The 14,991-nt window shown below is 52.9% G+C and overlaps 1 protein-coding gene across 2 annotated transcripts; it reads left to right on the forward strand.

Moving 5' to 3' along the window:
• Window positions 1-437: 437 nt before the first annotated feature.
• On the forward strand, window positions 438-13,763 carry Atp4a (ATPase, H+/K+ exchanging, gastric, alpha polypeptide). 2 transcript variants are annotated; one of them, NM_001290627.1, is made up of 22 exons: window positions 438-491; window positions 583-723; window positions 838-897; window positions 1,313-1,516; window positions 3,200-3,313; window positions 3,548-3,800; window positions 3,970-4,238; window positions 4,764-4,962; window positions 5,281-5,390; window positions 5,465-5,599; window positions 5,920-6,112; window positions 7,208-7,383; window positions 8,222-8,358; window positions 8,446-8,596; window positions 8,696-8,864; window positions 8,955-9,109; window positions 10,721-10,844; window positions 11,149-11,294; window positions 12,422-12,555; window positions 12,887-12,988; window positions 13,084-13,175; window positions 13,385-13,763. In NM_001290627.1, the coding sequence occupies exons 1-22, from the start codon at window positions 480-482 to the stop codon at window positions 13,411-13,413; spliced, it is 3,105 nt and encodes a 1,034-aa protein (NP_001277556.1). In that variant the 5' UTR covers window positions 438-479; the 3' UTR covers window positions 13,414-13,763. The 2 variants fall into 2 exon arrangements, with proteins under 2 accessions (NP_001277556.1, NP_061201.2); NM_018731.3 differs by having other exon boundaries at window positions 8,446-8,569.
• Window positions 13,764-14,991: the final 1,228 nt, after the last annotated feature.

Raw genomic sequence — 14,991 nt, forward strand, 5'->3', positions numbered from 1 at the left:
GTGATGGCGCTCATACTTTAGGACTCACAAGAGGACACTGTGTGCAGGTGATCTGTCTGGTCCTGACTCCACCCTGTACTAGACTAGGATGGAGAATGAGCTTCGATTTTCCCACCTGTAATGGGGACTCCTCGCCTCAGAGGGTTTCTGGAAGGTTCAGTGAGTGAATGTATGAGAGCCCCTTGCCACATTGCCAGCAAGAATCGAGAGCTCCGTGTTTGCTTCTCTTCTTGTTGATATGTGGCTGTTAGAGCCCAGGGGTTCCTGATCTGAGTGACAGGTGGCAATGGGCTTTGAACAGGTTGGAACAGCTCATTAGAAAGTGTCTGAGCTGTTCAAGCCTGAAGGTTACCTCAAGGAGCCTCATAATCAGCTGCAATCAGCTGGTTCTGCTCCACCCCCACCCAACCTGGGTATATCAAGCCTGGTCCAGACCCAAGTAGGCTCTGTAGGCCAAGGAGGGCAGAGCACCAGGCACCATGGGGAAGGCAGTGAGTGGCATCTGGGGGATTTTGCGGCTGGAGGTGGGGGGCAGAAGTCCCAGTGGCAGCTGACATCTCTTTTGTTCCATCCCAACCCCAGGAGAATTATGAACTGTACTCAGTGGAACTGGGGTCTGGCCCTGGTGGGGACATGACTGCCAAGATGAGCAAGAAGAAGGCAGGAGGTGGGGGAGGCAAGAAGAAGGAGAAGCTGGAGAACATGAAGAAGGAGATGGAGATTGTGAGCATGGGGGCGGGGCCTGGGCAGGATTGAGGTGGGGTCTGGGAGCCAGGCAGTGGGCAGGGTGGGGCTGTGAGAGCCAGACAGTGAGTGACTTGTTCCATCACTCCCCAGAACGACCACCAGCTATCAGTGTCTGAGCTGGAGCAGAAGTATCAGACCAGCGCCACCAAGGTGAGCTAGGAGTGGGCGGGTATAGTGATGATGGACAGGAAAGAGGAACAGAGAGAGAGAAAGGTGTGAGAATCACCAGAGAGTGATGGGTGTGGGGGGAGGGGGGAATAGATGGAGCAATAGAGGAGAAAGAGGAAAGGAGACATGGCAAAGAGAAGAGACTATGCAGAGAAACGAGGAAGGGGAGAGGGAGGGAGAGAGGGAGAGAAGTTAGAGATAGAAGGAGAGGTAAAGAGAATGGGAAAGGAAGAGAAAGATGGAGGGAGACAGTGGAAAGAGAGAAAGGAGAAGAAGATGAGAGGAGGGGGTGGGAGGGAAGGAGAGCAAAAAGAAAGGAAAGGTGAGGGAGACCAAAGCAGATAGGTGAAGGCAAGGCCCTGTAGCCTCCACCGTGACAGCTCCTGCCTGTTCCCAGGGCCTGAAGGCGAGCCTGGCAGCTGAGCTGCTGCTGAGGGATGGACCCAATGCGCTCCGGCCACCTCGGGGCACTCCCGAGTATGTGAAGTTTGCCCGTCAGCTGGCAGGTGGTCTGCAGTGCCTCATGTGGGTGGCTGCTGCTATCTGCCTCATTGCCTTTGCCATCCAGGCCAGCGAGGGTGACCTGACCACTGATGATAATGTGAGTTGGAGGGCCTTGTGGGCAGGCCTGGGACACAGGGAGCTCAGGGAACGAGGACACTGAGTCCAGGACTTAAGCAGATGGGATGTAGAATGTGGGAACAGAAACACAAAGATGCAGTTCTGAGACTTGGATCCTGGAAGATGGATGACATTGGGTGACATTGCGCTATGGGATAGACCTGAGGACGTAGGTCACAAGGGGCACTGAGGGTGACTCTTGGGTGGGTAGGAAACAGAACTGCAAGATCTAAGCTATGGATCCCAGAAGAGAAAGAAATGAGGACCCAGGATAGACCAAGGGCATGAGACACACATAGGGGACACTTAACACCAGACACAGCACACAGCCAGTAGATATAAAAGCGCTGATGGAGGGAAGGGAGATGTACGGAGGATTTGATGTGTGTCAGGGCCAGACAGAGAACATGGGTGATATGTGTGACATCAGAAAGGGGCTTGAAAAACCCTAGGTCAAGTGATATGGCTTTGGTAGTCAGAGGTACACACACTTGGCCTTTGGGAACATGGAAATACCAATGATGGCATGCTAGGTCTGCAGCGTAGACACAGCAGCTCAGATGACACAGGGTCTAGTGGGTTCAAGGGCACAGTGAAGTGAGAATTTTGGTTTCTTTAAAGTTGCAGAAATATTATAAGAATGTGTTTTCATTTTAAACCCAGGTGTGGGATATGGGGCTGCTTACGACTGTGCACAGCAGCTGACTACAATTTGCCTCACGCTCTAGCAGGGGCATGATTTTGCCAACAGCAGAAAGTATCTGTTGTTGGGTGATGTTTGGAATTCGGGGGGACTTTTCAGAGGGTGTATAAATGCTTGGACCTGAGAGGCAGTGTTGTGGTGGGTTGTTGGTTGGATTGGATGCTGTTCGTTGCAGTTTGTTAAATAATATGCAAACAAGAAACAACAATAAGAAGAAACTAGATGTCCTGACCTCAAAGATCAAACTTACCCCAAGGAACTCAGTGCCCCTAATCATCAGGAAGTTGTCTAATGATAATGATGCCCCCTTTCCCCTGTATCTTTTTTTCTCTCTCTCCCATCTAGTGTTAGAGGTTGAAAGGATGGTAGAAGGAAAAAAAAAAGAAGCTACAATGTAGCTACTAGTCCTGCTCTGTCACAGGGGGGCATATGGATTAGGAAAAAAAAAACAATATTAAGCATGGAGCATAGAAACACAAACAAACATGGCAGACACAACTCAGGGGAGGCTGGAGTTGATCAAGAAACTCTGAAACAGCCGGGCAGTGGTGACACACGCCTTTAATCCCAGCACTTGGAATCTGCAGAAGCAGGCGGATTTCTGAGTTTGAGGCCAGCCTGGTCTACAAAGTGAGTTCTAGGACAGCCAGAGAAACCCTGTCTCCAAAAACCAAAAAAAAAAAAAAAAAAAAAAAAGAATCGTGGAACAAGGGACCATATGGGGAACATGGGGATTAGGAATGTGGATACAAGAGACAGAAGATGCAAGGCAAGTGAAGGCATTTGTAGACTGTGGGGACCAGGGCTTGAGCTGCAGGAAAGTGCATGAGGCTTCCCAGTAGATTGAGGACATTCTGGAGGTGACCCCAAGAACTCCAGGAGACTCTGAAGCAGAACAGTGGCCACGGGGGAGGGGGAGCTCCTAACTCCTATGCACAAAGCCGGTGTGTCTCACTGCAGCTGTACCTGGCGGTGGCACTCATTGCTGTGGTTGTGGTCACTGGCTGTTTTGGCTACTACCAGGAGTTCAAGAGCACAAATATCATCGCCAGCTTCAAGAATCTTGTACCCCAGGTGGGCGCTTCAGTCTGCTACCCCTCTATTCAGATTCCATCTTCAAGACACCTTGAGCCATCTCCTGCCATCATCTCCTGCCATCTTTAGGGGCCCCGTCCCATCAGCCCAACTCTATCCTGATTGATGGCTTCCATGTCCCCTGCAAAGGCTCCAGTTCTTCCCAATTTTCACTTCCCCATATCTCCACGACACTAAGCAACTTCTACTATCATCCCTGTCCCTGCCCCACAGCAAGCCACTGTGATCCGAGACGGGGACAAGTTCCAGATCAACGCGGATCAGCTTGTGGTGGGCGACCTGGTGGAGATGAAAGGCGGGGACCGCGTGCCAGCAGACATCCGCATTCTGTCAGCCCAGGGCTGCAAGGTGGACAACTCCTCGCTCACTGGAGAGTCTGAACCGCAGACCCGCTCGCCCGAGTGTACACATGAGAGTCCCCTTGAGACCCGCAACATCGCCTTCTTCTCCACCATGTGTCTGGAGGGTCTGTGAAGCATCGTTAGCCTGTCCTGAAGCCACACAGACCCCATACTTTCCATAATAGCGCCTTTTCTGTTCTGTGTGATGTGTGCCACAAGCCTCCCTATCACAGAGCACCTTTCTGGTGCTGCCCACCTCACCCTGAGCTCTTTCTCCCCTTGTTGCCACTGCAGGAACAGCTCAGGGTTTGGTGGTGAGCACCGGCGATCGCACCATCATTGGGCGCATCGCCTCGCTGGCCTCGGGTGTGGAAAACGAGAAGACTCCGATTGCAATCGAGATTGAACATTTTGTGGACATCATTGCCGGCCTGGCCATCCTCTTCGGTGCCACATTCTTTGTGGTGGCCATGTGTATTGGCTATACCTTCCTTCGGGCCATGGTCTTCTTCATGGCCATTGTGGTAGCCTATGTGCCTGAGGGGCTGCTGGCAACTGTCACAGTGAGTAAGGGAGAAGGGGTGGGGGGGGGTGCAGGGAGCAGAGAGCTGCTTGTTCAGTCATCCCACCAGACGTCCCTACTACCTGTCCATTCATTCCCCTCCCCCACCCTACATCATCCATCCATTCAGTGAACATTTATCAGGATGCTCTGGGCTGGCCCCGTGTCATACACCAGAGCCCACGGGTGAATAAACAGGGTCCTGGACCAAGGAAGATGTGGGAAGATGTTGGGCTACTGTGGGAAGTCAGCCCAAACTCAAGCCCCACCCAGAGGAGTGAGGCTCAGAAGTTCATTTTTAAATTTTCATTGTGTTGATGTGAGCTGGGAAACCTCAGAGGGAGTCTCTGGGGAGACTGGGGAAGGCACGGGCTGCAAACAGCTTGGAGAGAACAAGTCTCTTTTGTCTTTTTTCTGGTAAGAGGAATCTTTCCTGCATTGAAAGTGTGGTGGCTGTAGTACAGGAAGGAGATGTGGGACTGGTGGCAGGGCCCGGTCATGCCCGTGTCCCTCCATCTATCCGCAGGTCTGCCTGTCACTGACAGCAAAGAGGTTGGCCAGTAAAAACTGCGTGGTTAAAAACTTAGAAGCAGTTGAGACCCTAGGTTCTACATCAGTCATCTGCTCAGACAAGACAGGAACTCTCACTCAGAACCGCATGACGGTGTCTCATCTATGGTTTGACAACCATATCCACACGGCGGACACCACAGAAGACCAGTCAGGTGTGGTGGTGGGAGGGGAAAGGGCAAGGACTTGGTGGTCTCATGGGGAGCCTGAGACATGCTTTCCATTAGCGAGAAATAGCAGGTCCTGGGTCCTGTGAGGGACAGGTCTGTGAAGGGAATCTGGTCTTTAGGTGGCACTCTATATGATGTTTGGAGAAAGCTCCGTCTTGGGATACAAAAAGGAAATGGTGTACTATTCATACTCTCCATGCCTGGGAAGGGGACCCAGCTCAGCCTGGATGCAGTAGGAAGGGCTCAGCTGTGGTTTGGGAGATCCATTCCCTCAAGGTCCCAGCCTGGACATCTGGTCTCCAGGGCAAACGTTCGATCAGTCGTCGGAGACATGGCGAGCGCTGTGCCGCGTGCTCACCCTGTGCAACCGCGCTGCCTTCAAGTCCGGCCAGGACGCGGTGCCGGTGCCCAAGGTAAGAGACGGGGCATTCCAGAGGGTGATGTCTGGAATCTCCGGTTTCAATCCTCACACTGGACCTGCTCACAGCGCATCGTGATCGGAGACGCGTCAGAGACTGCGCTGCTCAAGTTTTCGGAGCTGACGTTGGGCAACGCCATGGGTTACAGGGACCGCTTCCCCAAAGTTTGCGAGATCCCCTTCAACTCCATCAACAAGTTCCAGGTGCGTGGCGCTCTGAACCTCATCCATAACGGGCCACACCCACTGTGCGCAGTTTATCTCTTGAGGAGGAGCCTCAATTCTTGGTCCATCCCTCTCACAACTCCGCCCATGTGCGACTAGGCACGCCCACATGCGAGTTCCCACCCAATCAAGACCCACTTACACCCCCTAGGCAGAGCCGAGAACCAATTCTGCTTTAGGCAGGACCCTACACCCTCAGGCCCCGCCCCTCGTGTAACCACTCCCGTCACACTTGATCACGCCTATCGACCCTCCAAGCTTGATCCAGCTCGTAGCTCCGCCTCTCCCTCCTCCTACAGCTGTCCATTCATACCCTGGAGGATCCACGCGACTCCCGGCACCTGCTGGTGATGAAGGGCGCCCCTGAGCGCGTGCTGGAGCGTTGCAGCTCCATCCTCATCAAGGGCCAGGAGCTGCCTCTGGACGAGCAATGGCGTGAGGCCTTCCAGACAGCCTACCTCAGCCTGGGAGGCCTAGGCGAACGTGTTCTTGGTGAGAGCTGCCATGGACTGGGCTATGTATCAAGAAGGGTGGGCACGGACCCCTCCAAACTTCTTGGCCTGGACCTGACCAAAAGGTCAGGGTTTTTTTTCTGTTTTCGTGAGGTCCTGAGGATGGAGCTCATGGCCTTTTGCCCTCGTGTGTGCTAGTGTGTCGTGATTGCTAATCCTAACTTCTCCCACCTCTGGCCCAGGGGCAGGCCATCCCCTCTTGATTTTCCTTTCTGTGTCAGTCCTGACCTGTCCTCTCTTTTTCCGGCCTTTGCCTTTATTTTACTATCCTATGTCCTCTTGACCTTTTGATCTTTCACTTTCTCTGTCTCCATGATGGACAATCCCCAGACCCTTGCCTTGATTTTTCTGAGCCATTTTTACTATGCAATCCGGCTGTCCAGAACTCACTCTGTAGACCAGGATGACCCAGAGACCTGCCTGTTTCTGCCGCCCAAGTGCAGGATTCATGGAATGGGCTACCATTACCCTCCTTTATGCCTTCACTCAAACTTCCTGAACCCCTGGAAACTATGGGAGGCAAAGACCCATTGTTCAATTTTGCCTTTCTCTTAGCTGTGAAAGAAATGTTTCCTCCCTGAGCTTGCCTGCCTACCTTGTTCCCTCCTCCCTCCCTCTCTCCTCCCTCCCTCCCTCCTCCCTTACTTCCTCCCTCCTTGCCTCCACCCTCCATCTTCCCTCCCTCCTTCCCTCCTTCCCTCCTTCCCTCCTTCCCTCCCTCCTTCCATCCTCCCTCCCTCCCTCCTCCCCTCCCTCCACCCTTCCCTCCTCCCTCCATTCTTCCATCCTCACTCCATCTTCCTTCCTTCCTCCCAACAATAGAATGTAGCTCAGGTTGGCCTGGAGTTCCTGATCCTCCTACCTCTACCTCCCAAGAACTCAGATTACAGGCCATACCTGGCTCTAAACCTCAGTCTCCTCATCTGCCCAGTGGGGATGCACCTCATAAGGTGGCCGAGGATGGATTCAAGATCTGGCATCCAGGGACCTGATTATTTCACAATTCCTGACCCGACTGGCCCCGTTAGCCCACTATCTGCCCAGCCTCCTCTCATTTCCCTGTTTTTCTGGTCAGGTTTCTGCCAGCTCTACCTGAATGAGAAGGACTACCCACCTGGCTATGCCTTTGATGTGGAGGCCATGAACTTTCCGAGTAGTGGCCTCTGCTTTGCGGGACTTGTATCCATGATTGACCCTCCCCGGGCCACCGTTCCTGATGCTGTGCTCAAATGCCGCACGGCAGGCATCCGGGTATGAGGACAGCAGATGACAGAAAACCACCTGTAACTGTCACGAATTGAAACTACATTGGTTCACAATACAGGACTTATGGGGAAGGATGCTTCCCGGCTAAGCTGTTTGCAGGGCCGCAGTGTAGCTAGGGAGTTGCTGTTTTCATGTCTGAGCTTTTTCTGTCTCTCCTGGCTTCCATCTCAAGAAGTGCTTCAGTCTGAGCACGCACAAATGCCGATGTGCCTCCACTTTAATTTAAAACTCCCACCTGCCCTGCTCCATTGGGTCCCATCTTCATCCCCAAACCAGCTTTGGTGGCTGGGGCATAGAACACCTTGATTGGCCACGTCTGGGCTTACTTGCTCAATTTCGACCAGGGGACTCCAACTAGCAGCATGGGGCAGGCCACTAAGCTGTCTACCTGGTTTTTACCCGTCTCTAGGGCACTGTATCTTTAGCAAGTCAGGCATATTCTTGCCTCAGGACTGACTCTCCCTTCTGCCAGCAATGTTCTTCCTACAAGTCTCCACATGGCCAGCTCTTTCAGGTCTTGGGTCATATGTCACCTCTTTAGTGAGGTTTTCTTGTGCACAGTTAAGCCACTGCTTCCCTCCCTCAGCTTATTTCCCTCCTCTTAATGTGCTATACAGTTAGTTCACTTGCTTATCTTGTATACTTTTATCTTCCCACACTGGAACATCAACTGTGTAAAGACTGGGACAGTTGCATCTTTTGTGCTAGGCACAGCAGATGGTCACGCTTGCCAAATAATGATTATGTCAACAGACAGCTACCAGGGAGAATGGGGACATTGCTCTGATCTGAAGGGGTGAAGGGTGTGCTGGCCTTTGCACAGGTGATCATGGTGACCGGTGACCATCCCATCACGGCCAAGGCCATCGCAGCCAGCGTGGGTATCATCTCAGAGGGCAGCGAGACAGTGGAAGACATCGCCGCCCGCCTCCGGATGCCGGTGGACCAGGTTAATAGGAAGTAAGCAACCCATCAGCCCCCCCCCCCCAAGTTCCCCCTGCAACCCACACTGACTGAGACCCCAGCAAGACCCTCTTCCTCCTGTAGGGATGCCCGGGCCTGCGTGATCAATGGTATGCAGCTGAAGGACATGGACCCGTCTGAGCTGGTGGAGGCGCTACGCACCCACCCTGAGATGGTGTTTGCTCGAACCAGTCCTCAGCAGAAGCTGGTGATTGTGGAGAGTTGTCAGCGACTGGTGAGACCCTGCTGAGGAGGGTGGCAGATGGGCTGGGCTGTCCCTGGGGCGGGGGGGCTGTCTTTCTAACCATGGATTTGTCTGACCTACTGCCTGCAGGGTGCCATTGTGGCTGTAACAGGGGATGGTGTGAATGACTCCCCAGCCCTGAAGAAAGCTGACATTGGTGTAGCCATGGGCATTGCTGGCTCGGATGCTGCTAAAAATGCTGCTGACATGATCTTGCTGGATGACAACTTTGCTTCCATTGTGACAGGCGTGGAGCAGGGTCTGTGCCCTGCTAGGGAGGGGGCAGGCCATGGGGGTTTAGGGGAAACCTGGTTGGGAGGAGGCTGAGGTACCTGCTTTGCCCCCACAGGCCGACTGATCTTTGACAACCTGAAGAAATCCATTGCATATACACTGACCAAGAACATTCCAGAACTGACACCCTACCTTATCTATATCACTGTCAGTGTGCCCCTACCCCTTGGGTGTATCACCATTCTCTTCATAGAACTCTGCACAGATATCGTGAGTCTCCCGTCTGATGCCTGGGTCCCCATCCCATTGTGCCCTCCACACTCATGGAGGGACACAAAGGACCAAGATCTCTATAATTATGTTTAGATCGATAGGCATTCAGAAATAGACGCAGAGGTTGGCAGGTAGGTAGACAGGAAGAGAACCATGGACTCAGAAGAATCATGGGCACTCAGACAAACAGATAGCAATTAGGTGCATGCCTGTAATCTTAGCACAAGAGAGGCAGGGATAGGAGAATCTCAAGTTTGAGTCCAGCCTGGGCTACATAGTGAACCCTGCTCAAACAAACAAACAAACAAACAAAACAAGAATAAATAGAGATGTTTGCAGACATGGGTATCTAGTTACAAATGGGTAACAGACAGATATCCCACAGCAGACACAGACAGCAGACCCCCTTGAGATGCAGCCCCGAAGGCAGCAGACACGGGCCCCTTCTTAACATGTGTTCAACTATTCACACAGTGCTGATTTAGCTGGGCCCACAATAACTCAGCTAATTTACTTAATGTCCCCATCACTGCCCTCAGGACAGGTCTTCTTGGGATTCTGCCATCTTGCTGATCATCTGACTGAGGCACAAACAAGCTGAGCGGCTTGTCCCAGGTCCATCAGCTAATTAGTGGTCCCAGCTGGCAACCTGTTCCCTAGGGCTGGTGCACCTGATCAGTCCAGTCTGCCACCACCCAGCAGTGACTGTCCCTTCACTCATTACAGACAGGAGCGGGGAGGAGACAGAGCGGCGTGCTTGAGAATGTACACACACACACACACACACACACACACACACACGCACGCACGCACGCACGCACGCACTCACGCACACACATGCATGCATGCACACGCACACCCTCGAGTTGTGGTGAGAGAGAGAGAGAGAGAGAGTATGAATCAAGAGACCTGATCAAAGAAATAGAGTAAGGCTTGGTGTCATGGCATGTGCCTGTGATTCTAGCACTTGGGATGCAGAGACAGGAGGACCATGGAGTTAGAGGTTCTCCTTGGCTACACAGTGAGTTCAGAGACAAAGCCCTCAGAAAGAAAGGTGGGTGAGGGGCAAGGGAGAGAGAAGGGAAATGAAAGGCATAACAGCAGGAAAGAGAGAACCCCCCAGACTCGAATACCACAAGCACCAGAGGACAAAAATACAGAGAAAGAGGAAGAATGATAAAGGGGAGAGGGAGAAGAGGGAGCCAGCCAAAGGGCCAAAGCTTGTGGGGTTAAAGCAGACATTTGCCCAGTGTGGTGATGTGCACCAGTAATCCTAGCCCTAAGGACACTTGGAAGAAGGTAGGGAGATGGGGAGTTCAAGGCCAGCCTAAGCTACATGAGACCCTGTCTTAAACAAAACAACACAAACGAAAGGCCGACATTGGTAGGGAGATGGACACTAGGACACATGTGACCCAGACATACAGCCTGCACACATGGGTCAAGCGGCCCAGGTTGTTGGGCCAGTGTGGGTGTGTGGCCACTGCAGGGCCTCCCTCTTGTGTTTACCTAGAGGTAGGGGGGTGTGGGGGGGCAAGGTTGGCTTCAGGATGAAGGAGTCAGTGGCCCAGGCTACCCTCAGCCCTACTTCCTTCTGCTCCTGGCCAGTTTCCATCTGTGTCCCTGGCGTACGAGAAGGCTGAGAGCGACATCATGCACCTGCGCCCACGGAACCCTAAGCGTGACCGGTTGGTCAACGAACCCCTGGCTGCTTATTCCTATTTCCAGATTGGTAAGCCCTGTGAACCAAGATTGGGGTCCTCTCCTGCTGTGGTCCTCCTGGGTGGGGCTCTGGGGCTTGGCGGCTGCATGTCCCTGAGTATCCATGTGTAACTCTAGTCTGAGTGTAAAACTCTGACCTTGCTGTTTCCTGGTCAGTGTCTTGGTCTTCTGGGATTCTCTCTGTTCTTGTCTGCATGCACTTTGTCTGTGTCTTTCTTGTATTTCTGTCCTGTGTCCCTGTGCTCTGTGTGTGCTTGGTTTTGTGTATCTGTCTCCACCTCTGTCCCTACACTCCTGTGTCTCACCTTCCCCAGGTGCCATTCAGTCATTTGCCGGCTTTGCTGACTACTTCACGGCCATGGCGCAGGAGGGCTGGTTCCCTCTGTTGTGTGTAGGACTGCGGCCACAATGGGAGGACCACCATCTACAAGATCTTCAAGACAGCTACGGCCAGGAATGGGTGAGCTCCCACTTCCTCCTACCCAGCGACAAGCACCGTTGTTGTCAGTCCAGCTAGAGTGTCAGGCACTCCCACCCTGCCTCGGTGGTTGCTGGGACACTTTTTCTCACCACTCTTAGCTTCATCTTCTGCTTCTGAGGCTTTCAGATAGAGGTGACTCTCTTGCTATCCTGACAGACCATTTCATCTCAGATTCAAATGGCCCTCTTCTGTCAATTTCCTAGTAATGTCATTCACACAGAATTCTGGTGTGTGGCACCTGTTTCACTGACGGCTTAAAGGGAAGTGCGGCCAGCTGTGTTTAATTTGTGTTGAAGAGTAACAGGCTACAGAGCAAGAATGCAGAGCCTGGAGCATATGAGTCCTACAAGCTTTAAGGCCTGCCTCTGCCTTCCTTCCCAGCCTGTTCCAAATTCACACCATCTAAAAATTCATTTGAAATGCAAATTCTCAGGCCCCATGTCAGGCCTGTGGTCAGAAACTCTGGGGATGGGGCCTCCTGGGGAGTCTGACACCTGCCACTCTGATGTTTTGCTGGATGGGTGAGAGATGGTACAATGGCTACCCGGAGCCCAGGTGACCCCTACAGATATTAAGAGGAGTTATAGATCTCTGTGAGTTCCAGGCCATCCTGTTCTTTATATAGTTGAGTTCTAGGCAAGTCAGGACTACATAGTTACACATGCGTGCATGACACGTGCCCCCTCTCTCTCTCTCTCTCACACACGCACTTGTGCAAGTGTTGCTGAAGGAACAGCATACATAGCAGTTAACCCCCTTGTGGGACATGCATCCTCTGTTGCCTGTGTCCCTTTCTCTGCTACTCCTTGGTCCCCATCACTTTTCTCTGAAGATCCAATTCCCCTTCCCTGGCTCCTAATGGTCTTCAGGAAATTCTTTCCTGAGACAACCCCATGGTCAGTGGGATGGTTTGTATATTCACCTTGACTAATACAACCGGTCTGTTCAGGCACAGCTACCTAAGCCCCTCTAAATGCTGGGGTCCTGCAGCCCAGCCTGTGATTGGAGAGGGAGTGTGCAATGTGGTTCAGGGACCTCAGTGTGCAATGGGTGGCAGGGGCTCTTCACCTAGGCTCAGGCTGCCTCTGTCCCCTCCCGGCCTGCAGACATTTGGTCAGCGCCTGTACCAGCAGTACACCTGTTACACCGTGTTCTTCATCAGCATCGAGATGTGCCAGATCGCAGATGTCCTCATCCGCAAGACACGGCGCCTCTCTGTTTTCCAGCAGGGATTCTTCAGGTGTCCCCAGCTGACCCAACTCTGCTCCCTAGTCCCCAGTTCCAGATCCTACCAGCTCCACATCAGCAAATGCCAGCACCACATGTTGTGAGCTGGTTACAAACCATGGAAATATGGCCTTAGCTGGACATCAGGGCTGTTCCATATCTTAACCCCGGGGCTGAGGCTAAGAGGCCCAGCTCCTGCTCCTAAGGACGGCCATTCCAGAGTCATGTGTTTGGCACCTTCCCCCTACTGTGACATTTGACCTCCCCAAGTTCCTCCTGTTCTCCAACTCCAGATGGTGGGTTTGTCTCTGTCCCCAGACTGTCTGAGCCTCCCTCTCCCACAGGAACAAGATCCTGGTGATCGCCATCGTGTTCCAGGTCTGCATTGGCTGCTTCCTGTGCTACTGCCCAGGGATGCCTAACATCTTCAACTTCATGCCCATCCGGTGAGGAGCTGTGAGGAGCCAGCAAAGGGATGGGGGATGCAGCATGCTGACCTGGGGACAGCCTTGACCCTGCCTTCCCTTCTCCTGCCCTTTAGGTTCCAGTGGTGGCTGGTCCCCATGCCCTTCGGCCTTCTCATCTTTGTCTATGATGAGATCCGGAAACTTGGAGTTCGCTGTTGCCCAGGGAGTGAGTGTGGAGGCTGGAGGTGGGGGTGTGGGGTGGGGGGAGGGTCTGAGGGGTGGGGACTGAATGGTTCTTTAGAAGAGCTTTCTGACCTCTGACCCTCCACATAGGACTTCAAGCCTTTGGCCCTCTAAGTCAAAGCCCTTCTGCTTGTAACCTAGTTTTTGCTTGTGCATCCCAGCATGCGGTTTTGTCTCTCTTCTCTCTTCCAGGCTGGTGGGACCAGGAACTCTACTATTAGAGGGATAATCATCTCTCCATCCACTATCAGCTGGGACTCATGGGTGTCCATCAAAACATCGATGTACTCGATTCCCAGCCCTCTGGAACTGTACCCACTTCTGCAGCCTGTTGACTCCATTGGAGGGAATCTATCCTTCACCCCTCACCCCATAGTTCCACACCCTCTTGGAGCAGTTGCACCCCAGGAACTGCTCCCAGGATGGGAGGGGCTAAATTAAGCGGTTGGCAGTTCCTGTGGAGGTGTGTCCATCTCAAGGACTCCATCTGGACAAGAAGGTTGTCTGTTACAAACCCCTCATGTTCTACTGGGCAGTAATAAAGCCAGGCCATGTTGCCTGCACAGTCTGAAGTGTTTAACAGTACGCTTGACCTCCCACAAAGGGATTGACGTTCAGGGCTGCAGTGTCTGCAGGGCCTCTTGAAAGCTGGCGCAGGGGTCCAGACTTCCACACCAAGCAGCGGTTGCCACAATCCACAGAGTTCTTGCTGATTCTATTGCTGGTGCCTGTGCCCTTGTGTACTTACAAATTATGGAGGTTCCCCCATAAAGCCCTGGCTGCTGAGGGCTCTAGTTGCTGGCAATGCCCTTCCCTCTGACCACTCCCTTTCCTGGTAACGTTTCTCTCCCTTTCTCTCTGGAGCCTCCCAGGCTGGGCCTAGGATTTGCCTTCCCGTTGTCTACCCCCAACCCTAACCCTTCAAGCCCTGAGGGCTTCGGTTTCATGGCCATTATGCCCACATCTGTCTCCAGTCTCCTGCTGGACTAACATGACCCTCACTGGTCTACTCATCACTCTCGACCTGCTCCCATTTGCTGGCCAGTCTCACTGTCGTCAGGGTAGATCTCCCTAGGAGAGGCAAGAAGGCTCTTGGGAGCTGCCAAACCCCAAATGAGTGGTGCCATGGACGCTTGCCCCCTTACTGACCTGTCATCTCCCACTCACCTCCTACTGACCAACAAAACCAATCACCTCAATACTTGGCTTCAGGCTATCTTCCCACCCCAGCTGAGGGACTATTCCACTATAGCCTTGTAGTTCCTGTCCTTCCACACCACCATGGACAGCTTCCAAAACCCCCAACCAACTCTGGTAGAAGCCCCACTGTCCGGGTCAATGTATCGACTGTCAGCTTTAGCTGCTGCTACTGGACTATGTCTCAAGCCCGGTTAAACTGGAACAGTCTGATGCTTGCCAGAAGCCAGGCCCTTACACCAGCCTGGGCACTTCCTTTTCTCTGCTTGTCCCACTAACCTGGTCTGTTAGATCTCAGCTGATATATCCTCCCCTAAGCCTCCCCACCTATAGGCTGGGCAAAATAGTTTCTGTGTCTCAATAAACCCTATATCCCACCCAGACCTCTAACCACAGCCTAGGCTTCTCCATCAGCACCCTGGTTAGTTCCACGAAGGGACAGACAGGCTATGAGATGGAGGTCCCAATAGTGCTCCATAGTGTGCACCGTCTACCTCCTGTCCACACGAAGTCAAGGCTGTTGAGGATACTTGGCACTTAGGAAAGTGGGGAAGGAGGAAGGTCCATCCGATAGAAATTGTGCCTTCTGTAAACAGACTATC

This window comes from Mus musculus, chromosome 7 (assembly GCF_000001635.26).
Source record: "Mus musculus strain C57BL/6J chromosome 7, GRCm38.p6 C57BL/6J".
In the NCBI taxonomy this organism is placed as follows: Eukaryota; Metazoa; Chordata; class Mammalia; order Rodentia; family Muridae; genus Mus; species Mus musculus.